Genomic DNA, 26,469 nt, shown 5'->3' on the forward strand with positions numbered 1-26,469 from the left:
GATAAAACTTTATAAAATACATACACTGATCAAGTTGCTTGACTAATATTGGATGAGTAAATACATTGCTGTCTCCTGTCTATGTCCTATTTAAAGCGTCTCCTAAAATGATGCATTTTCCCCTTCCCTGCATAGTTCAACTAATAATCACACCCCTTGGAACTCTCTAGCTTCATCATACCTCCTAAAACTTGGCACTAGCTCGTTCACGAATGGTCGAGGATGACTCAATTCAGTGAAGTGGAGAAGCCTGGCTGAGGCCATATCAGAGTGGCATATTCGGAACATACAACACATGACACACCCCTCGTAAAATGTCTTGCACGTGTTTCACCTGCGGTTCTGAGCACACATTGGGGCACATTTAGGGATCTGTTCCCTATCGACTAACAATAGCCCCCTCTGTGTTCATCACTAGGCTTTGAATGACCTGTATTTAACTGACAAATGTTAGTGGCCCCAGAAACGACTGCCCTTGCTGCCTCGGGCATAACCCGGCGCATGAGTCTGCACGTCCATCTCGGGGGGGGCACTTAAGACACCTGTCATTATCAGGAAGAATATGTTATGTTTTTGTCATGTTATGAAAAAGTAAGGCAGCAGGTTTAGGGCTCCTTCTGTCGGTGGCATCAAATTACAGCAAGACAACACAAAAGGCCTTTTCCGCTGCACAGGCCTCATGCAGAGGCAAAAAGTCCTTTTTTGGGGGGTAGTGTTGGAATACTCACACTGTCCCTGCCTAGCTTTGCCTACCCATCTATGCAGACAATAAATGACATTAATTACCTACCACAAGATGCACTAATGTCTGTCTCAAGACCAGGCTTTCACCCGTCCACCCCTGAATGCACAACATTTATCACAATGGTGTGTCAGGAGTCACTAAATTCACGCGTCCATTCCTAAAGGTTCATCATGGATTCGAAACACTCGAGACTTACAGAGTAAACTAAGGCAAAACTTAACGCAATTTCTTTGTTTTAATTACTTTTAAGAAAAATGTGCGTCCGCTTCAGGGACACCATGCTTTCTTTTACCTTTTATTCATTTTTTCTTTTGAATAAACTTGCATGCTTCAGGGACACTGCGCTGTCTCTCTCTCTCTCTTTTTGTTTTTTTCATAACTTCACTGGTGAGCACGGCGCCTGCTTCAGAGACACTGCACTTGTGCTCTGCATTACAATAGGTCTCGCTTTTGGCGAAGTTTGACCTATTGGTATTGTAAATGACAATTCCTTTTAATATTTTATAAGCCATTGCCATTTACAATGCCAATAGCTCAAAATCTCGCAGTTGCGAGACCTATTGCATTGTAAATGCTTGTTATTATCATGGGTTCCTGGGGCAAGTGTTTTTGGACCTCTGTGCTCTCTGTGCTCTCTTTTGGTTACTTTTTGTTTATTTGTGAGTAAAACTCTTGGTTTAATAGCATTTTCTTAGAACTGCTACATTGCAAAAGCCCAAAAGAAACCTTATAAGGTAGATGCATCCACCATAATATAGTAGGCAAAGCTGAACTTCTATGTTTTAACATTTACTTTAAATTAATGAAATTATTTTTTTTGCAACTTTTTTTATTATGGTTTTCAACACGCAAACATGATACAGCCTGCAAACCGTGTGCATTTACAACAATAGAGCTAACAATCTGGGGACGCTGATGGGCCTATACAGACCCCGAAGGAGGTTAAACCGCCCTCACAGGGTAGCCAGAGAAGGAGGAATGAGGGCTGAAGCTCAGGGCTTGGCTGTGAGGGACCAGCCCCACAATAGCATAGTGGACCAGTGGCATGGAGCCCCCAGTGGCAGGAGGCTGGGTGGGGGCAGGGAGAACACGGGCCACTGGCCTGGGGGAAGGGAAGGGCAAGTTGATACCACAGGGTGGTGTAGGGTAGCCGGGGGCAGCCTCCATGGGAAAGATGGGTAGCAGTTATATGGAGCATATGGTCATAAATGCAGCAGGTCAGGGTGCAGCCGGGATGTCTGGGACTCTAAGGGGAGGGTCTGAGAAGCCTTGTCAGGACAGAACCGAGCTGTCCACAGCAAGAAAGGGGCACCAGACCGCTCGAAGGCATCCAAGTTGTCATTGAGTTTATGGTCATATGTTCATGAGTGGCAATTCTGTGTAGTTCTATGCTCCATTCATTAGAGGTGGGTACGGCTGGCTGCTGCCAGTGCCGAGGATACAAAGCTTGGCAAGGGCATCGGCAACCCATTGGTGCTCGTGGGAAGTGAGGTCCTGGCTGTTCTAGGTGTCATGAAAAAGAGCGAGGTGAGACGAGGAGGGAACAGGAAAGGGACAGTAATGGCGTAGCGGAGTCCATATGCCCCCCACTAGGCCACAAGAGACTAACATGCCCAGAGGATGTGTAACAGATCACAATGGTTGGCATCACAACTACAGCATCGATCATGAGAAAGCAACTGAGCCCGCTCAAGTGTCCATGGTGACCAGTACCAATCATGCAGCACGTTGAAGTACAGGAATTTGAGTCTGGATTCCTGGAGGACCGTATCATGCCAAGCCAGGGGGGGATGCTCATCCCTAAGGTAACACCAGTCAACCCTTCTTGGCATCCAATGAAAGTGGCAATAATTCGGAGGGGTCATTCTTTGTCTGCAAAAGCAGAGGTTATCACTGAAGCTGTGGCCTTGGACAAAGCCCACCTGGGATTCGTGGATCAGGAGGGGTATTACTTTGCTTAAGTGGATAGCCAGCAACTTGGTTAGCACCTTTGTTTCAACAATAAGCAGTGATATCAACCGGTAGCTGGCATAGGCCTGGGGTTCCTTGCCAGCCCTGGGGATAAGGATAATTGTGGCCTTGTTGGAGGGGGCCCCAAGGATTCGGCCTCCTCTGCCTCCTGAAATTCCCTCGTCAGGTAGGGTAGCAAGATGTCCTTCCCTGCCTTATAAAATTTACCTGGAAACCTAACCTTCCCTGAGGATGTGCCCGTCGGGAGGGCTGCTATATCCTCGGCAACCTCCTCCTCAGTGTTGGCTCCTCCTTGCCCACAGTGGATGACACTGGCAAATGTAAAGTGGCCAGGAAGGCCTACATCTCCTCCAATGTGGCCCCTTGGTCCTCTGTGTAGAGGGAAGCGTAGACGGAAGAGAATCAAGAGGTAATGTCACCAGGGGATATTAGAAGGGCACTCGCAGGATCACATCGCCGGTATGGCAAGTTGTGATTCCCTCTGGTTCAGATTGGCGGCCAGAAGTCGACCTGCTTTCTCACCATGATCATATCGTCACGACTGCAGTTTAACCAGTGCTTTCTTGCAGCTGTCGTGAAGTAGAAAGTCAGCCAGATCTTAGAAAGGCCCAGCTGATGTGAGAGAGGTCATGGACTGGGTTGTGAGAGTGTATATTTCCCATTCCAGCAGTTCCCTGTCTGCCCATGGCTTGTGGTTGGCAACCACTGTGTCTGCCATCATAGAGCACCTGAGTCGCCTACCAGCAGCCCACAAGATCCTGTGAGAGGATACGGAGCCCTCATTACCAGATAAGTAGGACCATATGTGGTCGCACAATTGAAAATGAAGGCAAAGCCTTCATGCGCCAGCAGGGAGGAGGGGGCATGTAGCATCCAATGTCCAGAGCCAGCAGCACCGAGCTATGACCCGGCATGCCTGCCTCCAAAATGGCACAGGTAGGAGCTGACCATGCAGCAGGAAGTAATCAATCCCGGACTGAGTCCTGTGCAGGCAGGAGAGGAACGTGTATACCCTGTCCCCCAGGTGCAGTAACAGCCACACGTCCACCAGAGCATAGACGTCCAATATGTTACCAAAAAGGGCTCAGTCTTGCCTGTTGTGGCCAGCACCCAACAGTCCCACCTCCTCCGACCATGTCTTAAGTATCTTGCAGGTTAGGGAATTCCATATAAGGATGGCCACCACCCATTTCTTGGAGCTGCTGCGTGCAGGAGAGGCATCACTGGAGGTGTAGCAGAACCAGCAACTGACTGCAGGTATCCTAGTATATCACCTTCTCCAAGCCCTCATGCATACCATTAATACGAAAGTTGTCTCTCCGGGCTCGATCCTCCACATCAGTCACCTTGTGAAGCAAAAATTCAATGTCCCAGCCCCAGTCTGGTAAGTGACCATAGCGATTCTTCTCATCATCCAGTCGGTGGTGGACCATAATCGGGTGTGAAGGGAAGACACCACCTAGCGAACCGAGTGTACATCAGCCGTGAGAGTCCTCATCTTAGCATCCATGGCAGTAAGGGTAGATCCGATGGCCGAGATCTCCTTGAGGAGGGCCTCCATGTTAGCAACCGGTGCTGCAGAGGGGCGTTGCACTGGTGTTTGAGTAAGGTGCACCATCTCGAAAAACAGGAGTTGTTGGGGGTCGGTTTCCTCCCCATCGGTATGCCGAGCCCATAGGCAAAGATTGGCTGGCGCAGGGAGGGGGAGAGCCCAACCAGCGGCCCCAGGGATGGATGGAGACTTCAACTGTTCCTGCATCTTGATGACAGGCGCATACCACTCAGTCCTGTGGGGGAGGGATGGGAAAGGTGCATGTCCCGGCGGTCCGGCCAAAATGACGGATGGCAGAAGTGGAACCGGAGCAGGGGTGACCCAGTCCAGCAAGCAAAATCGCAGAAAGCATCCCACACCCCAGCAGCAAGAGGGAAGGCCACCTAGAGGTCGGGGCCCAGCCAGGAGCAGATAGAGTAACCATCCTCACGGGTAAGCAGGTCGGAAAGGGCAGGAAAATCCCAGCCGCCTCCTTTCCTCTTCAGTCCTGGCGACCAGGCATGGTGATGTCCTCATAGGAAAACAGACTCGCCAAGCACCTCCAGTCCGAGGAAGCACGCGCCCGACAGGCCTATCAAGCAAGGGCCATAATGGTGGGGGGTAGGGTGTAGCTGCAGATGAGGGGGGGGCGGGGCGTCCGTCATAGATCCACCGGGTCCCCAATGAAGATAGCAGCAGCGTCCACGCTGCCGAGCATGAGAGGGTGGATGGGCATAGCAAGTCTTTAAGATTATTTAACACTTAATCCCAAGACCACAGTACTGTTGCACTCCAAATTGGATAGTCCAGATTATCTCTTCATACACTTTTGTAGGATAGCAAGCAGTCAGAGCTTATACAAGGAGGTGAAGGAGCTTAAAAACTCAGACTATAGATTGCACTCAGTGAACCCCAACGTCCAGTCAGTGTTCTAGAAGCAGAATAGCACTATATAGTAGGTAAGTGAAATAGTTGACTTAATAATATATGATAAACTTATAAAAACAAAAAGTTTTTAAGCCTACTATGCCCTGATTTCTACACATTTCTATGCCTCCCTGGCCCTAATTGTGTTTATCATTGAGTCCTATAGCTGTTGATAAATTATGGAGGATGCTTGGGGTTGACTTGGGTCTTTTCTGAAGTGTTCAGTTCCTTAGTAAAAGATGGAGGTCATTGTCTGGATGTAGGTTTATTATTACACAGCTGTTTATTTTAAGTAGCCTCCTGTGATAACCTCAAATAGTCCGCATGAATGGTGGTGTCCTTAATAATAGCCCAACTTAAAAATAAAAAAAAGGGGGGGGAGGGGGATCGGTTGAAACGCCATTATTATCGACTCATCTCATTGATCAACAGCCCCGCAGAAATTCTTTGGAGGGTCCTTTATAATAAGGTACGAGAATGGGTAATTGATAATAATATCCTTCATGCTAGTCAACACGGTTTCCGCACCAGAATCGGTACAACAGAACAATGCCTGAAATTAAATTTAGTTATTGATTAATATACTGTGGCGAAGCAGGCCCCACTGTATCTATCGTTCATGGACTTGTCCATGGTTTTTGACAGTGTTAAGAGGTCAATGTTGTGTCACGTCGTGAAAGAGGTGGTGTAGATTCTGCCCTTGTATGTTGGCATCTTTACATATGAAACATTGGGTACGGAGTTTGCCATGGTTGCATAGTTGCACCTCTGCTTTTTATTTTGTATATCAATTATCTTTGCCCACACCTAACTGCGAGTACACTGACACCCTTAAAATTAACGGCGTCCCACTTCCTGTGTTACTTTATACCGACGATGCCATGTAAATGGCTCGATCCCCGAATGCTCCACGTTAATTAGCCCTTTCTTTTGTGGATTATATGGCCAGATTAGACTTGCAGACTAACTTCTCCAATCTTTCATTATGTCCTGTGGCAGGAAGCGCTTGCAACTTTCTAGCTTAAGAAGTGGTTCAAATTATTTGTTTAGTACAAATACTTTTCCCTATCTGGGCGTTAACGTTTAGTTCAGCAGGCTCATGGACCCCTACACATTTCCAAAAGTAGGGTAAAGCTAGGTAGAACGATAGGGTCGCTACCAAGTCTCCCATTCCTTTCTGGCAGTAATGCACTGGCCCCCTACTCCACATATGTAATGCCTTGATATGTGTCCCAATTCCTTCATAAGGGGCAGTTATTTGGGGCATTTTTGATAGCTCAGCTCTGTAAAGGGAAGAAAATTGCCCCTGCGGGAAAATACTGGTCGCCCCGATATCAACTTCACACTATGCATGCCACAAAGAGTTGGACCTTAAATACCTGATTGCCAGACCCCCTCTGTTGTGGGTAGAGGAAGCCTCCCTAACTAGAGAGATTATCACTGATTGCCTCGCCTGTGATAGGGTATTATCAACTCCATGGCTAGCACACTTATAAAAATTACTAGAAGGGATTGGTATTGGGAAAGTGTCTGTTGATATCTCATCATGTATCACCTGAAACAAAAAGCATTTATCAGCACTTGTATTAGCACAAATGGAAGAAGAAATGGCAAACCTTGAATCATTGAAACATACAGTAATACCTTACTTGAGAATTAGCACAGTGCCTTCCTCTACCAATTATGTGTGGCAGCAGGCTGGTATTTGGGAACGCCTCTTTGTTATTTGGGTTTAGAACCAACACAGTCAAATCTTTTATCAGTTTTCCCTTAAAGTATCAAAATAATCTCGCAGGGACGCTATACCCCTGTAATGGAACCTCTGAACAAATTATGCTGCATTTTTTTATTTTTTCTGCGATTTTTATAAATTGTACACAGCAAGTTTTAGCTTATTTCATGAAATTATAGACAGGGAATTCCAGTCTATTATTTCCTCAAACAGCTGCCAGATGAATATACATGATTTGCGTAAGTGTTTTCCTTTATGCAGCTGTTCACTCACGTAATACGTTATTTTAATACATAGATTTTATCGTTATCACCTATATATCCTTGTTACATGTACTATAGGTTCAAAATAATTTAATTGGCTGGATAGTTTGGTCTTGTGTTAGTATTATTTTTCTCTCGGTTGTTAATATTTATGCACTTTGTCACTTTTGAGTAGCAGATTGTGAAATAAACATCTGTAAAAATGTTACTGTATCTTTTTATGTTTGCTTATATAGTTGCCTCTGTGACCGAATAAAGTTTATTTGAATTGAATAGCCCAACTACTTGGATTAAAAGGGCATTTCAGCAGTCTCTATGAACATCAGTCACCACTGGGGCTTTAGCCAGTTATATATCTTCAACCAGAAGGGCTCAAACGATGATTTCAACTGAGTCAGGTTCACAACGACTACCTCTCACCAGTGGAACAGGTACACACATTGAGGGTTATGGTGTGACTGTCTCCTGGCCCCCTAAGGGAGCTTAAAAAAAAAAGGTAGGTACATGCACAACCTAGGTTTGTCGTTTGTCAACTGCTGAAGGCAGCTCCTTGACCGGTCTTAAATTGCTTGTTCTTGGTACCAAGTTGCAGTTACCTTCTGTTTTCTTGAGATTCATTCATGATGGTCCTGTCAGTCAACTGGACCTGCTGATATCTTATAATCTGATCACTTTGTAGCTGGTGCAGTCTGTTTTTTTAGAGCGTGAAGCTTTTTTGGATTCACATGCTGTGCATTATTGTCTCCTGTGAAGACATGCTTGTCAAAAGACTGATGAGGTTGAGAAGCTACGACGTCGAAGCAAGATGAATCCCTGGACGAGAATAGAAGCTCGATGACCGAAGCATCATAGAAGGATTCTTCTACATCAAAACGAAAATCAGCGTAGACACTTGATCCAGAAGATCACTCTGCAGAGATCGAGAGAAGGAGGCACCTCGAGGCTGAAATGGCCACCTTAATACAGAAAAAGGATTCCAATGCATCCTTAAAGGAATTTAGTATTCTTCAAAAAACATAGTCGTCGAAAGACCAAGGCAAGACAGGTGACCACACAAAGGCCCCCTTAATTATACTTCCAATGGTTGTGGTTCCCCTTGAAAGGTTAGGGGTTGATGTTGTTCGCCCCCTTGACCCTCCAACAGCATCAGAGAACAGAGTTTTACTGGTGGCAGTGAATCATGCCACTTGGTACCCTGAAGCTATCCCACTTAGGACTGACACTGCTCCTGCAGTTGCCAGAGCTCTCTTGGGTAGCTTTACAAGAGTTCATTTTCCAAAGGAGACTTCATGTCTGGTTTACCGAAAGGCCATATGGAATGAATGTGGTATGACTTACAAGTTCACTATCCCATATCAATCACAAACCAATGGTGTAGTTGAGAGATTCAACAAAACCATGAAAGGCATGATCATGGTACTCCTGAGAAACGTAGAAGGAGATGGGATGCCCTTTTGCCATGCCTGCTTTTCGCCTACACGAAGTGCTTTAGAAAGGAGTGGGCATTAGTCCATTTGAACTTCTGTTTGGTGATCCTGTGAAGGTACCTTTGTGTCTGGTGAAGTAATGCAGGAAAAGACCTCCCAAAGAGCCTAAGCTAGTTATTGTGGACTATGTATTTTGCCTACATTTAAGGATAGCTGAGTATATGGAGAAAGCTTCCAAAAACCTTGAGGCCAGCCAAGAGCTCCAAAAGCTCTGGTATGACCAAAAGGGTGCACTGGTGGAGTTCTAACAAGGGCAGACTGCGTGGGTACTAGAGCCTGTGGCTCCTAGAGTTCTCCAGGACAAATGCAGTGGTCCGTACCCTATCCTTGATGTCACCTACTTAGTTGACCTAGCCACGCACAGGAACCCTCGCAGGGTAATCCATGTGAACAGCCTGAAATCTTTACATGACAGGGATGATGTGACCATACTGTTGGTCACTGATAAAGATCAGGAAGAAGAGAGTGAACCTCTCCCTGAACAACTCTCCCACAGTCCTAAATATGGGCCAGTTGATGGAGTGGTGTTCTCAGACACACTCTGCCCAACAGGAAGCTGACTGTAGACAAGTCCTAGAGCAGTATGCTGGGCCCTTTTCCTTCACGCCTGGTCAGGCTAGATGGTGTACCCATGATGTAGACCATGTTGACAGCATGCCTGTCAAAAATAAGATATTTAGACAGTCTGACCAAGTGAAGGAAAGCATCAGGGCTGAAGTTAGCAAGATCAGGAGTTGGGGGGGATTGAACCTCTGAAAGTCCCTGGGCTAGCCCAGTGGTTTTGGTCCCCAAACCTCATTCGAGGTGGTAAACTAGAGATGAGGTTTTTGTGTGTACTGTAGAGATCTTAATGGTGTCACTAAGACACACACCCTATCCGAAGGGCAGATGAGCTTATTGACAGGCATGGGGTAGCCAAGTTTCTCTGTACTTTGGATTTATTACCAGTGTATTGGCAGATTGGTCTGAACCCTGGAGGAAAAGTAAAGTTGGCAACCTCGGCACCAGATGGACATGACCAATTTACAGTAATGCCATTTGGAGTAAAGAATGCCCCTGCCACCTTCCAAAGGTTGGTGAACTAAGTCCTTGCTGGGTTGGAAGATTTTAGTTCAGCATATCTAGATGATATTGCTATCTATATCTCCACTTGGAAAGACCACCTGATCCACCTAGGAAAGGACCTTGAGGCTCTGCAGAGTGCATGCCTCGCTATCAATCAAGCAAGCAAATGCCAGACATGGTAGGACTTTGTTGAATCCTTGGGCCATGTTGTAGGTGGAGGCCAAGTTAAACCCTTACAACCCAAGATCCAGACAATTGTGGACTGGATAGCTCCAACCACCCAGACTCAAGTCAGGGCATCCTTGGCTTGACTGGGTACTACAGGAGTTTTGTGAAGGGGTATGTCACCATTTTGGCATTTCTCACAGAACTGAACTCCAATAAGATTCCAAAGAAAGTAAAGTGGACAGTGGGCTGTCAAAACAATGTTGACACTCTGAAGGAAGCAATGTGCTCAGCACCCATTCTAAAAGCTCTAGATTATTCTAAGCAGTTCAGAGTGCAGCCCAATGCCTCTGGAATGGGATAGGATGGCTCCTATCCATGTTCAATGATGATAGCTTTGACCACCCTGTTGCCTTCATTAGCATTAGGTAACTCCCAGAGAGCAGCATTGGAATGCCATTGAGAGGGAAGCCGTTGCTGTGGTTTGGTCCCTGTAGAAGTTGAGCCCATACATTTTTGGTTCTCACTTCCTTGTTCAAACTGACTGCAAGCCTCTCAGATGGCTGATGCAAATGAAAGGTTAAAAACCCAGACCTGTTGAGGTGGTCCATCTACTTGCAGTGTATGGACTTTACTGTGGAGCACAGACCTTGGACTAAAAATGCCAATGCAGATGGCCTTTCTAGGTTTTTCCCACTTGGATGATGAGGACTCTCTTGAAGCATTAGTCTCATTCTTTTTCACTTGAGGGGGGTGTAGGAAAGTGCCACTTTTTGACATGGTTACTCCCACTTTTTGCCTAGTAAATTATGCAGTTTTGACACATTTGCACTGGGTTCCTGCTATCCAGGCCCCCATTAATGGTTCTCTTTCCCTTAAACTCTACCGTTGTTACCCCCACCCCCGTTGGCAATATTTTTAGCACCCAGTAAGTCCCTAGTAAATGGTACCTCTGGTACTTAAGGTATGGATGCTAAAAAAGGTCCCTAAGGGCTGCAGCATTTATTGTGCTCCCCAAAGGGATCCCTCCCCACACTCATGCAATCTGCTATTGAAGGCTGCCTGTCATGGTCCAGATAATAGTCAAGACATGGCATGAAACGCCTCCTGTGCGTGCACCTTGTTTGTAGACACGGATTGTGATCTATGTAAATCACCCATACAGCAGGCCTTACAGCACTAAGGGGAGGGTGCTTATACTGCATCTGAGGACATATCTGCATGAGATATGTCCTCACAGCTACATCATGGCTTCACTGAAACCACAGATGTTTGGTGTGAAACATCTCATATTAATAAACCGGATTCCAGTGACTGATTTATTAATACATGTGCTGGCTGACTGTTGTAAACAACCTGCCACCACAGATGGGTTTCTGACCTCCTGCAGGCGAGAGCCCAAACTGAGGGCAGAAACAATGCCTACTCCGGCCAGATGTTTTGTCACCTCCTCCAAGCAGGATGGCTAATAATCAGCATATCAAGGCAGGAGTCTTCAAAGGCATCTGCCGCCTTTGATATGCGACCCAGGCTTTCCCCAGAGAGGGGAAATGCTACCCCCTGGCCCGGGCTCATTTTGGCATTAGGACAGAGGGAAAGATTAGCTAGTCAGGAGGCGTGTGCACTATCAGGCCAGTTCCACCCCAAAGGTGAGCTACCTGATGTGATCCCGAAACGTAGAATTCCACCATCTTGGTTTTTTGTGGAATTAGGTTCACTGGGTCAGGGTTATGCCCCCTTCCCACAGGAAGTGGTCATATAAGGGGTGTAATCACACTAAAGGTGAGTAGCCCATTAGTTACCACCAGTCAATCCCCTTAACTCCCCTAAATTGAGTGTTTAGGTAGCACTCCTGATGCCAGGAACTCGTATTCAATGGATCTAGAAGAAGAGGACAATGAAGAGCTATGAAAACAAGAACTGAAAGCTTGCTGTGGACTTTTTGTCGCCACAGTGTGCCTGCCTACACCAGTCTCGACAATCGTGAAGAACCAGATTGTTCCTGCAGCTGAGCCTCTACCAAGAAACCCTGTAGACTGCCAGACCTTTGCAAATTGCCAGCAACCTCTGTTAGAATAGAGAAGTCAGGTTTACTGTGAGGCCGCTCCCCAGTCCTACCAACGAATCAGCCACCCAGGGAGAGGTCACCTTGCTCCTGAAGGTCAGATCCGTCTCCCCTCCAAGGGAGACAATACCAGGACTAACTAGAGCTGCACAGCACCAATTCTCTGGTAGCAGACCCCTTGCAGCAACCAAAACCTGGTTGAGGCCATTCTGGACTGCAAGACTGAACAGCTGTCCAGGGATATTGGCACTGCAGAGACCCACTTCCAGAGTGGCCAAGCTGTCCTGATTTTTGCATCCTCAACTGGCAACAACCGCAAGATCCTGTGACTCACCAGGCCAGCCAAACAAACCCCTCTGCACTTGAGCGCCCTGGCCTGGATTCTCAAGAACCAACTGTCTTAGTTCCAGGACCCTCGTGAACCGATCCCCCCGTTTTGAGCATCCGGACTTGTCCCTAAGTCCCACTCAGGAGCCTGTTTTTAGGTGCCCCCTCCTTCAGTGTAACAGACTACTACCAACCCAACCAGCACCTCTGCACCCTGACGTCCTGGGGCAGGTAAACTCTAACTGCTGGTGGTACTTTGGACCTTACCACCTAAAGTCCTGAAGGGGACCTCCGGAGACCTACTGCAAGTGCCTGTATGCTGTATGTCTTTTTTCCGCCATAGGAAAGCATTAAATGTATAGGCGCATTTAAGGGATCTTTTTACCTACCTGTGAAATTCAATATTTTAAAAAGTACTTATTTGCTTCCAAAGTTCTTGGTATCAAAATGTGTATAAAAATAAGTTATTTTTCTAAATTGGTATCTGATTTATTCTTTGAGTGTGTGTCACATTTATTCCCTCTGAGTACAACCAATGCTTAAAACTACACTCTGGTAAGCCTAAACTGCTCGCCCACGCTACCACAAAAGAGAGCATTTAATGTTATAATTTTTGCTTCTGTAAATCAATAAGGGTTGCCTGGACTCTTTGCACAGTGTATTCTCGTTTTAGTGCACTTGATAGAGAACCAGCTTCCTACACAAAGGTTGATGGGGCTCTACTCCCAATTCTAGACCCCAGATTCAATAAAAAGTCTATAAAGACACAAAGATTCAAGATGATAACCTTACAGGAAGTCATTCCATAATTGTAAAAAGGGGATTTCATGGCAGCTATAGATCTACAAGATGCTTACTTGCACATCCCCATGAATGAAAAGCGCACAAAAAACCTGAGACTTGTGGTGAGCAAAACACACTACCAGTTCAAAGTATTGGCCTTCTGAATAAAATCTGCCCCAAAGACTCTTTACAAAATATCTAGCAGCAGTGGCAGCACACTTAAGAAGATAAGGCATGCATGTCTATCCTTACCTGGATGACTGGTTAGTAGGAGAACTCCCACAACAAATGCAAGCAGCATATACAGCAGGTATTGAGGACACTTTTCACACTGGGATTCTCTATAAACCTAGAGCAGTCAACACCACAACAAGAAGAAATGTTCCTAGGAGCATGAATGAATCCTAGGGACGGTATATCGCACCGAAAAAGGAATATAGTCACTAATGCTGGGAGTTCACCTTTACACGAAGGGGCAAGTTCTGACAGTGAGGACTGTAGGTAGATTGTTAGGGAAGATGACTTCATGCATCTCGTTGATTGTATATGCGAGATCACAGATGAGACCAATTCAGGAATGGCTACAGTACCAATGGTCACAAGCAACAGGGAGTTGGGAAGATCTAGTGGTCGTCACACACAAGCTACAGGAGGAGATGGCGTGGTGGAGCAAATCACAAGGAACGCAAGGAAGGACATTTACACAGCCAACTCCAACAGTAACCACTGCAACAGATGCCTTTCCTATGAGCTGGGAAGCGTACAGGGGCTCACTCAAAGTCCGAGGAATTGGGAAGGAACAAGATGCAGTACATCATATCAATATCTTGGAACAAAGGATAGTGTTCCTAGTCTTGAAAGCCTTCCAGAAGGACCTATTAAGGAAAAACAATATTGAACCATTCAGACAATACAAGTACCATGTTTTACATCAACAAGCAACGGGGAACTCAATCCTTTCCCTATCAAAGGTAGCCCGAGAAATCTGGAAGTGAGCAATATGGATATAATAGCAGTCCATTTACCAGGAAAGGACAATGTAGAAGTGGATAGACTCAGCAGACAAGCATCATGCTCTCCCGAACTCAATGTTATGTTAATTTAACTTATAATGTGCATGAATCATCCCAGGAGGGGTATCTCAGCGCTGAAGAGAAATGAAGAAGATGTAGCACTAGTGTATAAATAGCTCTGTCTTGAAAAGCTTTCTAAATTGAAGGTGGTCCATGCACTTCTGTATGTGAGTGGGTAGTTTAGTCCAGTAGTGGGGACCAAGTAAGAGAAAGCTCTACCACCGGAGTGTTTTCCTAATTCCGGGAATGGTAAGAAATTATTTGACCGTGGATCTTAAAGGTCTGCCTTGCTGGTAAGGAATACGCTTTGCGTGCAGGAACCCAATGAAGCGAGCGTAAGACTGTTCTGGCAGGCAGTTTTTGGTTGAGGCAGGTCGCTGTGTTTTGGACCTCTTGTAGTTTGGCAAGTAAAGACTCGTTTGTGGTGGCTAGGAGGGCATTGCAATAGTCCAGGTGGCTAATCACCAGCGCTTGTACTAAAGTTTTGCGCACCGAGAGTGGGAGTAGAGGAGCAGCAGACTCATCTGAAAGCATGTGCCAGTGGTACCTACTACCTGATCTTTCATGGTTGGAGTCTGATCTAGGCAAAAACCCAGGGTTTTACTGTCGATTTGGGGGTAGGTGCTGCACCTAATTATGCTGGCCACCAGTCCGGGGACCAGAGTAGTTGGGCTCTGCTGAAGAGCATGATCTCTGTTTTGCTGCCATTCAACTGGAGAAAGTTCTCTGTCATCCAAGCAGAGATAACTTTCATCCCTTCTGCAAAACGTGCTTTCATATTGTGGGGGTCTTAATCAAAAGAGATAAGAAGTTGTGTCCTCCGCATTTGAAAGCGGTGTGAACCTATAAGCTCTGAAGATTTCGTCAAGGGGGGGGCTATACAGATGTTAAATAGTGTGGGGCTAATACCGAATCCCGGAGGCACCCCCTTGTTGAGCTCCATGGTACGGTATCTAAATAGACCTAGATTGATGGTCTGGGTTCTGTGTGATAGGAACCTAGTGCACCATAGCAGGGCTGTGCCACGAATCCCTATCTCATCTAGTCTCTGGAGCAATCTATGATAAGACTCTGTGCCAAATGCTACTGACAATTCAAGCAGCGCGAACAGTGAGGGCTAATTTTCAACCAGAGAGCATCTGCTGTAGTCCATGATCGCTATGAGCGCAGTTTCCGTACTATGCATGGGTCTAAACGCGGACTAGGAGGAGTCCAGAATCCTATTAGATTCTAGAAACTCAATAAGTTCTCTTTTGATGTGTCCTTCCAGGGTAGACATCTATAACCCTGTCTCACATTGCTGTTTTTAGTCTGTCCAGTAGGACATGATAATAAAGATTGGTTGTCTCTACTGAAACACACTATTTGCTTTATTTTGCACTCTGCCCCTCAGTAACACCTTTGAGGCATATACTTTCACGTGCTTTTTTGAGAACACTCCTGCTCCTTCCCTGAGGGGGAGTTGTAGCCCACACTGGGTACCTTGCGGTCCCAGTGTGTTGGAGGAACCCAACGATGAAGCATGTCACCCTTGGGTGAGCGATTTGCAATAGCGTCACATAAGGCTTGTGAAGGTAGGGATTTTGCTGAGCCGGCATGCAGGTTTATGAAGGATTTAAGTACTTTGTATAGCGCTTTAGAGGAGTTCCCAGCCTGGTTGTAGTGCGATTTGTGACTTGCGCTTTTTTTTATGTTGCTATGGTAAAGCACATGTTTTTTTTTTTATAAGCCTCTCTTTCAATGAGTTTATGGGCTTGCCACCATATTCTCTCCATTTATTTTTACACATGGCTTTCGCACTTCGCAAATCTAGAGTATAGCATGGAGCATTTGGACCATGTTTAACTCATGTATTTTTTTTTTACATGGGCCAATTTGTCTATTGCTGTTTTAAAGACTCATGATAGTCAGATAGTGCTTTGTCCACTTCCCCAACCTCCATTATCACCGGAATATTGAACTCCTTAGTGATTCAGGGTGACTTTGCGCCATTGTCTCACAAGATTTTGCTTAGGTTTTAAGGGAGTTCAGGTGCACACGTGGAAGTGACCCGAAACCCGAACAACCAATGATCTGTCCAAAGGACGGGGTAAGTGGGCTCACTGGACACAAATGGAGAATTAGTGAATATCAGATCCAGAGTGTGACCCACGGTATGCGTGGCTCCTTTGACTATCTGCTTAAGACCTAGCGTTGACAAGTTGGAGAGAAGTTGCGTAGCATCTGTATTTGTGGGGTCTTTACTGTGGACATTAAAGTCGCCCACTAAAATAAAATGCTTCGATGATGGCAAATGAGTGGCAATAAGTTCCATGTCTGAAGTCTCTTGTGTGTCCAGGGGTACGATATACGGGGGCACTTCTCCATCAAACCTGGGGAGGGGGTTCCACCTTGAAAACACATATCTCAACCCATTCTTCAGAAAGTGTCTCAATTAGGGGGACTTTCAATGAGACTTTAAAAATGATGGCTCTTCCCCCACTCATTCTATCTTCCCTAAATGATCTCAATGTGCGATAGTTATTTGGAAGAGATAACGCAATGGAGGGCGCCGAATTAGGTTTTAGCCAAGTTCCTGTTAAAAATCCCAATTCAGGTGTCATAGAGGCCAACAGGTCCCACATTTCGATCACGTATTTGGGTAGTGATCTTATGTGCATAAAAATCCGTTACAGTCCCGGGAGGACTGAAGGAGAGGGCCTAAGGGGACATAGAAGGGTAAGTCATAGAAAGAAGTATAGGTAAGATTATTAGAGGTCTCTCTAGGTGGGCTCAGAGGGCGCTTTCCTACTGGGTTCAGCATAAGGCTTTGAAAATGGCATCTTAATCAAGTTATTGGACCTTCTGGGTGAGGTGGAAATCTTCCTCAGCAGGATTCATTAGGGGTTGATCCCTTACCTTGATCTCCTATGCGGATAAGTTCTTCCGCAGAATAGGTGATTTTAACTGGATGTCTAATTTCTGGGAACAAAGCAGGGCTCCTGGCGACGGACAGGCTTGCCTTTGGTGTACCTTGGGTGCGCAATCAGCGCGCCCACTGGGCAACAGTGCCGACATCTGATTTAAACTAGGAGACCGAGAGCACAGCTAGACTGCTGACCCTCATAGTCCCCAGCCAGAAACCGGAAGTAGGAAAGCTCACCTGCTCACTCCACAACAAATGGAAAAAGAGGTGGAACGGAGAGCAGAGCGAGCTTAGTAGGTAAGATTAAGTAAGATTAGAGCCTACTCATGAAAAGCAAAATAGTTAAGAATGGTTTAAAGAATTAAAACAGTGCGTGGTAAAACAAAATTACTGCTGCTTGCCTGCGGTCAGTCTATCATACAGTACTCAAGGAGATCTTCTGGAATTGGGGAAACTCCAAAAATAGACCTATTCGCAACACCAAGGATTGCAAAATGCCAGAACTTTGCGTCCAGACAACCATACCACCAATTCCTAGAGAATGCTCTGTCAATAGACTGGTCAGGGATATTTGCATAACATTCAGAAACTACCATCACAACAAGACCTGTTGTGAATGGAATACTAAAGGGTGCTACACCCAGAACCTTTGAGCCAGGTAACCTAGCTCCTGAAGACTTGGAATTCAGTCATCTAAAACTACCAGAGAACATAATGGCTGTGCTTAGAGAAGCAAGAAAGCCAACAACTAGGAAGTGCTAATTGGAAGAGATACTCTTTGTGGTGTCTTAAAAAGGGTTTATTAAGGAAAAATTCTAAGGATGCATCGTTGCTAAAATATTTAACACACTTAATTGTCTGGAAATTAACATATGCATCTCTAAAAGTACACTGAGCAGCAATCGTGGCCTACACAAGATGTCACATAGGAAGAAACTTCTTCACAGCTCCAGTGATAAAGCGTTTCTTCGAAGGGGCAAAGAGAATTGCAGCACCAAGGAAAGTACCTGCACCCACATGAAATCTGAATGCGGTTCGCTCTCAATTAATGAAGGCACCCTTTGAGCCTTTACAGAGGGCTACATTACATCTCATCACAGGATCAGTGAAATACAGGCACTCTCAATTAGAGAGGCATTTTACCGGTTCGCAAAACAGAATTGTCATGAGAGCAGATCCGCAGTACTTACTTAAGATAGTGTCACACTTCAACATAAATACAACAATACAAATTGCATGTTTTTGCCAACCACCAAAAAATGAAGCAGAAAGAGTGTTACACACGCTAGACGCAAAGCACACTATTATGTACTATATTGAAAAGGCAAAGACAAACAGGATACGAAGCAACTTATTTGTCTTATTTGCAGACAACAATATGACAAAACCTGTAACTAAGGGTACAGTTGCCAGTTGGATCACACAGGCAAATTCATCTGTGCCACACAAGTGCAGGGGAGAAACCAACTCAACCCCAAGGGCCCATTCAACAAAGAACAAGCATTGGCATAGCCAATAGGTCTCGACTTTGGGACCTTATAAGTGTTTAGCCATGCAACAGTTGCATAACTAAATACTTATAAGGTCCCAAAAGCCAGACCTATCGGATATGCCAAGCGGCCGTGAAAGTGATCGCGATGACGATGAAACATCAAAGCGGCCGTGCCGCCGCGAAAGTGAAAGCAATCGCGGTAAAGTGCGGCGCGCGCGCCCGCGCACATGCACTGTAGCTCTAGGCTGGCCTGGTAGCACTTTTTGGAGCCCTCTCAAAAAGTCTCGCCAGACCAGCGCATGCGCTGGGTCAGGCGAGACCTAAAAAAGGAGCATTTATTGCCTTTCTAGCAAATATACCTTTACAGGGTATATGTTTGGCAGGAACGTGGTTATTAATACACTTGTTCACAAAACACTACTGCATAGGCATTCAAATTAACAAGGAAGCTCAAGTGGGACAAAAAGTTTTAAAATACCTGTTTACAAATATAAGCTTATCTTTAACCCAACCACCACAACACTAACAAACCTCTACAAAATCTACACAGCATGAGAATCCAGAGAAGACTCTAGCTGCAAAACGAATAATAGGGGTAGTTTTTCAGCTGAATAATTTTCTGGATTCACAAGGTACCCACCCACCTCAACCCAGAAAATGGAAGGCAAAAAAACAAAAAAAAGATTCTGAAGATAGCGACCAAAAGTGCACCAAATGGGGGATCCGTCAACACTCAACCACAACAAAAAACAAAACTAGGAGGACTACCAAAAAAATGAGAATTCCGGATACAACCACTAGAAGGCATAATGCACAGCATGTGAATCCCGTAAATTCTTACAGCTGCAAACTACACTCACAGGTAAACCTGTTCCAGAGGGAGAATGGCAACCATACCCAGGTTCTACTTGTAGCTCTTCCTGCTTTTGTTAAACAAGCACTGGCTGGGGCGTGCCACTATTTTTTGCTCAGTGTAGTGAGTTCTCTCCATAAACTATTTGGCACGTCTAATTCATCAATGGTGGCAAAGAAATTTCAGGGAACCTACTCCATAGAGAACTTTGAGGTAGTTGTGCATGGATTTCAGAAATTTGTTGAGGGGTGGAAAAGGGGTAAGAGACTTGTTTCAGAACTGTAGTTCTCATGGTTTTCCACTTGTATTGATTGTAGTAGTTATGGAGGTGCTGTGACTTCCATGGTACTGTTTACTAACGTTCTGTGATCCCTCTTGAAACCAGAGATGCAAGTACAATTTTCTAGCTCAGTTAAATATGCACTCTACTAAGAAATTTTGATGGCCCAGAATTCATGGTTTGTTAGGCAACAATGAGTGTTGTACATTTGGACCACTAGAGGGCAGCATTACTCCATTCTTGATGTGCAATTACACATTAATATTCAGCCTTCAGAAGCACTGAAATGTGGATATCCTTAATACTATGTTTGAAACAAAGTAGTCATTACTTTCTAATGGATAATGGTATGCCTTCTTTAGTGATATTTTGTGTAACACTTTGAAAATACATTTGTGTTGTGACCTACAAATAGATGCATCTGATGATGGCATTTAGTTAGAGCTACACCCATATACTTAAAAACACCACAGATAAAACGTTTACAATTATTTTAGTGTAAAATACCCTACAGAGAAATTCCTTTTAATTAATCTTGATGTTGATTATATTGTGAGATACCCGGTGTGATGAGGGAACCTTCATCAAGGCCAAACAGCCATCATAATCTGCAAATGTTTGTCAAAATACCCAATAGTGTTTTGAAACTGAATTTGATTCAATATAAGTGGTTAAAAATGGCTAATATCTGTGTGTTTGTGTTTATGTACATGTGTGTATATGTACATATATGTAATTTTATAATAGAACTAAACAATGCATTTATTTGTAGAATGTTTTCTTGGAAATAAAGTATAAAAGTAATTTTTTCTGTTTCAGTTGTTGACTTCAAGAAGAATTCCAGTGGTTTCGGAGGAAGGCTGGTACGCTCTGTAAAAAATCATGATCAAGAGTGGAGGCTACTGCAAGCCCAACAAAAGGTCAGGGAACTTGCTATCAACATCCGCATGAAGGAAGAGCTGATCAGGGAGCTTATTAAAACGGGTAGGAAGATGACATTTAAGTGTCCAACTAAAATAATTCAGTGTATCCGCTGTTGGATTTGGAATGTACCTTGTTGCAAATTTCTGCTGGAGCTGGGTGACCTAAATCAGTACCGTAATGCTTCAAATGCTAAGGCTAATCTTTTCTAATCTCTACTGGTCCAAACAATGAATGTTCTTTTTGTGGCTCGTGTCTCATATTACATCGCTTCAGTTGTTGGGTAAACGTCAGGAAGAATAATGGTCTGTCTCTACTTTGCATACACATAGCCTTTGCCACTTCTGTGCACATGTTTCTGTGTGATGCTGCTTGATTAATTTACAAAGACGTGTTTTCTTTTATGAGCCGTACTTGACCTTGAGGACAAATTTAACTTTTACCCTTTAGTATGTGAGAAAGTGCCCTCTTTCTTGCATGGTATGCCCCTGACGTTTTCCTGATGTGCTTTGACTGAGTGTGCCCTGGGCTCCTGCCATTCAGGTGCCCAGGGCCTGTGTTCCTTCCCTAAAACTGTATTGAACCCTAAACCCAGTTGGCATCTCTGGCCACAGGTCAGCCCCTGGTAAATGGTACCACAGGTACCCAGGGCACTGTGACCAGAGAAGGCCCCTAAGGGCTGCTGCACTTATTGTGCCACCCTTAGAGGCCCTGTCCCCTGACACTCGCATACTGTCTTTGCAGGCTGAGTGTCTGGGTGCAGAACAAAGCGAAGAGTCGACATGGCACACATCCCTGTGTGCTATGCCCACATACCACTGCCCTGGCGTACATCAGTCACCCCTCTAGGTGGGTGCCCTATGCCAGTTGTGAGTGTACAGGTGCATGAGCCCTGTGCCCCTTCAGCACCCAGGTCTATTCCTGGGCACTGTAAGTGCAGTGCCGCCATTAAGAGTATATGGTGCTGGAAGTTTGTCATTACGAACTCCACAGCACCATAACGGCTACACTGAAGACTGGGAAGTTTGGTACCAAACTTCTCAGCACATTAAACCCACTCTGGTGCCTGTGTGGGAATTAATGTAAAATGCACCACAGAGGGCATCTTAGAGATACCCCCTGAAAAACGACCAACTACCAGTGACCTGGCTGAGTGGCTGCCTAGGCTGCCACCACCAGACATGTTTCTGGACCCCTGGGTCGAGAGCTTGCTGCTCTCGGGGGCCTGAAACAATGCACATCCTGGGACGAGGTGCCAAGCCTCATCCCCCAGGATGGGCAGGGTTCATGAAGGAGAAGCTTCAAAGGCATGCCGCCTTTGTGAGCCTCTCCAGACCATTTGCTGCTTTCAGCAACTGGTTCCCACTGGTTCTACCCCCCACTTTGGGCGGGAGAACCGGCGGTAAAAACAAGTGAGGAAGAGAGGTGTGCCCACCTCTTCCAACTCCAGGTGAGGTGAAGCACAATCTTGAGTACCCGCCATCTTGAGGATGGGGGGACCCAGCCAACCAGGGACAGGCTCCTGCCCCCTCCCACTGGAGAGTGGCAGAATAGGGGGTGTACCTACCCCAGGGAAGGGGCCCATTGGTCCCTGTCCTTTATCTACCTGTAACGCCCCTAAATTTATTTTTTTGGGGCACCCTGAACCTTCCTTCCTCAGATCCAGCAACCACAAGAAAAAGGACGAGAAGCCGTGCCGAGCTAACAAGAGGACGACGCCCACTGATTTGGCCCCAGCCCTACAGGCCTGTCTCCCCTCGAACCTGCTCCTGCAAAACCCCGGCGTGTCCAGTGGACAGCAACCTCAAAAACCCCGTAGGATCTGCCTGCCTTCACTTTCCAAGCTGTTTCTCCCATGAACACCGGACGTGTTTGAACTGCAGCTTCTGCTGCCAGCCAGGAACCGCAAATCCAGCCCACTCTGCACACGCTGAACCCGGCTCAAGTTCGATTGGAAAAATACCACGAGGAGGTCCCCCCGGCGATCCTGACCCGAGATCCGGCGACCCCTGACCTGCCTCAAGCCTCCAGACGACGCCTGCAGCCTCAATCCAGAGGATCCCCCCAACCGCGACAGGAGCGGGTAAGATACTCCGACGTACCAAGGCACCCCTGCACCCGACGCCCCACGTCCTTGTGTTCCCAACCCAGCGGTGCCCAACCAACCCTCGATATCCCAACTTACCCCTCAAAGTGGTGGTCACTTCTGGAAGATCCTCATCCCTGAGCCTGCAGTGTTTCTTTGTCCCGGAGAATCTCCGTTGAAATCAACAGGGCACGTGACCTCAAAACAGCACCCTGCACCCGGCCGCCCTAGTGCCACTGAGGGTGCCCCTTTGGTGCTAACTTGGTCCCCAACTTGCCCTGAGCTTAACCCTAGGAGCTTTGCTCCCACAACCCCGTCGCCTGCTTGCCAGCAGCCACCATCCGGAGTCCCCCTATCCTCCATAGGATAACATTGGGCCTCAACACTCTGCACCCGGCCGCCCGAGTGCTGCTGAGGGTGCAACAGTGCATCACTGACCCTGGGAGACCTCTGAGTCCAACTCCAGAACCCTAATTTAAAAGACCGATTACTTACCTCGAAACCGATAACCTGTTTTTCCTCATAGAATAACATTGACACTTTTTTCCCCAAAAAGTGTCGACTTTTGAAAACTAAGAATATTCCTTAAAAACCACACAAATAACAAACACATTTTCTCAACTGTTTTCAGGAAATGTCTCAGTGCTGAATCTAGGTATCCAGCACTGAGTAAGAAACGGATCGTTAAAATAACTTATCTGCGAAGTGAATTTCCTCCCATAGGATAACATTGGTGATTCTATGTGAAAAAGTTTTCAAGTGTCAACTTTTGAAATACAAGAATATTCTTTAAAAATCGTACAACTAACTAAAACGCATTTACTCAACTGTTTTCAGGAAATGCCCTGGTGCTGAATCTAGGATTCAGCACTGTGTTTTATAAAAGTAATCTGTAAAGTAATTTAATTGCATTTTACTGAAAAAGCCTATTGATTCCTTTGTACTGAGTCTACTAAGTTTGTGCATTACATTGCAACCCATGTAAACTCGAATTGGTACAAAGTCCTACTGTATTTTGAAAGTATTCAACAACAGCACCTTGTAGCTGAAAAGTATTTACATGCTTACCTGAGCCAGGCTTTGCTTGGTTCTAGAAATAAAACAAGAGTATATTTTTTATACAAAAACAATTGGCCTAGAGTTGAGTTCTTGAGTGTGTGAATTTATTTGCTGACTGAGTGTGTACATCAAATGCTTAACACTGTCCTCTGATACTGCCTTACTACTCGACCAAGCTACCACTTTAGAGAGTAAGGTTCTATCTAACTTTAACCTCTGCCAAACCTCTGGAGACCCTTGGACTGTATACACACTGTACCTCACTTTGGTGCAGTATAAATGGAGCCAGTTTCTTACATAGTAGAACCAAATAATTTTCAACTTTTCTGAGGTATGGGTGGATAACATCAATTCTGACCGATTTTACATTAAAAGCAGTTTGTGTGGAAGGAGATATAATTTTTGACCGAAAACTATAATAAATCGAATGTCCTTGTTTCATTTTAGGAAAGGATGCTCAGGCTTTGAACAAACAATACAGTCTGAAAATTTCAGATCTTGAATGCGAGACTGAGCAGGTACGGCAAGAGCTAATTGAGTGTCAGGGACAGTTGCAAGAGCTTGAAGGAAAGGACACTACAGACCCTACAGAGAAATGCAAAGTCCAAGAATACCGCCAGAAAATAGCTGCAGCTCACAGTAAAGTTCAGGTTTGTACTGTGCCTTCCAGAAAGGACTGAATTCGGTTTTGAAAGACTTTATATGGCATACTATGCCGCTGGCCCTTTTCCATATTCTTCAGTGATTTTGTTATTTTGCATGTGGTTTATATCTAGTGTAAGCTTCAGCCAAAGTTGCGAACGTTTCAGCCTCCCTCTTTAAGTTTATTCTTCACCATTGATAACGTAGAATTAGTGTCTCTATTCCCAGCTCCTTTTTGGTTAACTCTGCAGGTCTTGAAGGAGAAAAAGCAAGCCACAATGAAGTTGGTGTCCCTGTCGGCTCAGAGTGAGAAGCGAATACAGGAGCTAGAGCGTAATGTACTGTTGATGAAACAGCAGCAAGAACGGCTGCAGAAGAAATTGAAAGTAGAGGCAGATCAGAAACGGCGGCTGGAGAATGAAATGCAGAAGAGCAGTCACAGAGTGGTGGTAAGAATTTGAGAACAGGATTCATTCGCAGTGGTAGGCTCTTGTCTGATTACATGACAGGTTGCAAGGCCTTCTGAATTGATAAAAGATCTATACCAGATTCCAGCATTTGGCAAATGTAATATTAGATGGTTGAACCCCACGCGAGTGCTTTAAGACTGGTATAGTACTCTATAATTAAATCCTTATCTTTACAGATTACTGGAGGAGAGTTTCATATTCTAGTCTCTTTTAATCATCACTGTTTTTAATGGATGAGAGTTACTAATATAACCTACACTGTCCGCCCTTCTCTAACCTTCATTATTTCCAACAGAAACATGTTAAACAGCCTGTATTGTGGATTCATCTTTTAATGGTTTCATATCTGTTCAATCTGTATGTCATAAAAATACATATTGATGGACTTGAAATCTGGTGTTAGCAATAAAAGCAGACCTACAGATATGCATGGTAGAAAATTGACATAGCAAAACATTACCTTGGTAGTAATGATATGTAAGTGAAAACATCAATTCCATTTTGGTTTAAATGTGTTTTTCCAGTGTGAATAATTTCAGGATTCACTGGAAATACATAAAGTTGAGTCTCTTTATATGCAGTTTGTGTCTTCTCTAAATCAGCCACTTTTGATTGCTAGGAGCTGGAACGGAAGCATGACCAACAGCAAAAGATCCTGAGGATCAAAACGGAGGAGATTGCTGCATTCCAGAGGAAAAGAAGAAGTGGGAGTAATGGCTCTGTCATAAGTCTAGAACAGCAGCAGGTAGGACTACCTCGGGTAGACACCTGGTATAATATCTGTTGCCAGTAAGTTGCCAAATTTGCTGATGTGATCAACCTTTTGGTCATTTTTCTCCAGAGTTCTTCCATTAGTTTAGGTAGACACCAATGTGTAGCTAAACTATAACCTTTACTAAAAACCTAGCAATTCTGAGTAATCTACAATGTTCCCTCCAATGTATATTCCTCATCTGCATATTTGAATTCTGGCCACTTTATGCCCCGTTCATGCTTTATTTTTTTAGGTCTGTGTTTAGACAGCACAGCTGTTCAGTAGGCCTATTGCTAATAATTTACATAGGGGGACATTGGGTCCGCCCCTTTTAACCATTGGCTTTTTTTGAAAGGCATTATTTAGCCTTAGGGTGGAGACCTTCAGTCCTCTCTTGTCTCTGCCCACTGGAGTATTCATCTCTTGCCTAATACTATTAGCTGTTTGGGTATATCTGTTTGCCTCCACATCATTGCTACATTAAACTGCTTGAGGGACTACTTCACAACTATAGCCTGCTCTGTCCACTTCTGCTGGCTCCCTCTCGAGGTTCTCACTCTAATGTGCTAACGCTTCATGCGTCAGCACATTAAAAATAGACCGGTTAAATCTGCAATACTTGTTAATATCGGATTTCCTTTTTTTTTTTTTTACTGCTAGCAAGTTATGGAATATATGGTGCATCTAATTGACAGTAATGTTTTTCTCATCTCCTTTGTGTTGAGGCTTCTACCTCAAAAGCCATGCATCCCTCAATTTTTCTTTTGTCAAGTATCAGGCTATGTGCTGAGATGTTGACTCCAGAAGGGATGGGATTCATTTTTGTGCACATTAAATATGACTTATTCATTTTGGAATTATGGTAACCTGACA

General features: G+C 45.1%; 1 protein-coding gene across 3 annotated transcripts in view; it reads left to right on the top strand.

The window, feature by feature from the left end:
* KIF7 (kinesin family member 7) overlaps positions 1–26,469 on the top strand; it is a 448,976-nt gene that overhangs the window by 192,295 nt on the left and 230,212 nt on the right. For all 3 annotated transcript variants that reach the window (XM_085644436.1, XM_085644435.1, XM_085644437.1), the window contains exons 9-12: positions 20,484–20,648; positions 24,178–24,380; positions 24,624–24,821; positions 25,462–25,587. In XM_085644436.1, the coding sequence (XP_085500562.1) occupies positions 20,484–20,648; positions 24,178–24,380; positions 24,624–24,821; positions 25,462–25,587 (692 nt within the window). The remainder of the gene's footprint in view (positions 1–20,483; positions 20,649–24,177; positions 24,381–24,623; positions 24,822–25,461; positions 25,588–26,469) is intronic.

Source organism: Triturus cristatus, chromosome 3_1, assembly GCF_964204655.1.
Source record: "Triturus cristatus chromosome 3_1, aTriCri1.1, whole genome shotgun sequence".
Classification (NCBI taxonomy): Eukaryota; Metazoa; Chordata; class Amphibia; order Caudata; family Salamandridae; genus Triturus; species Triturus cristatus.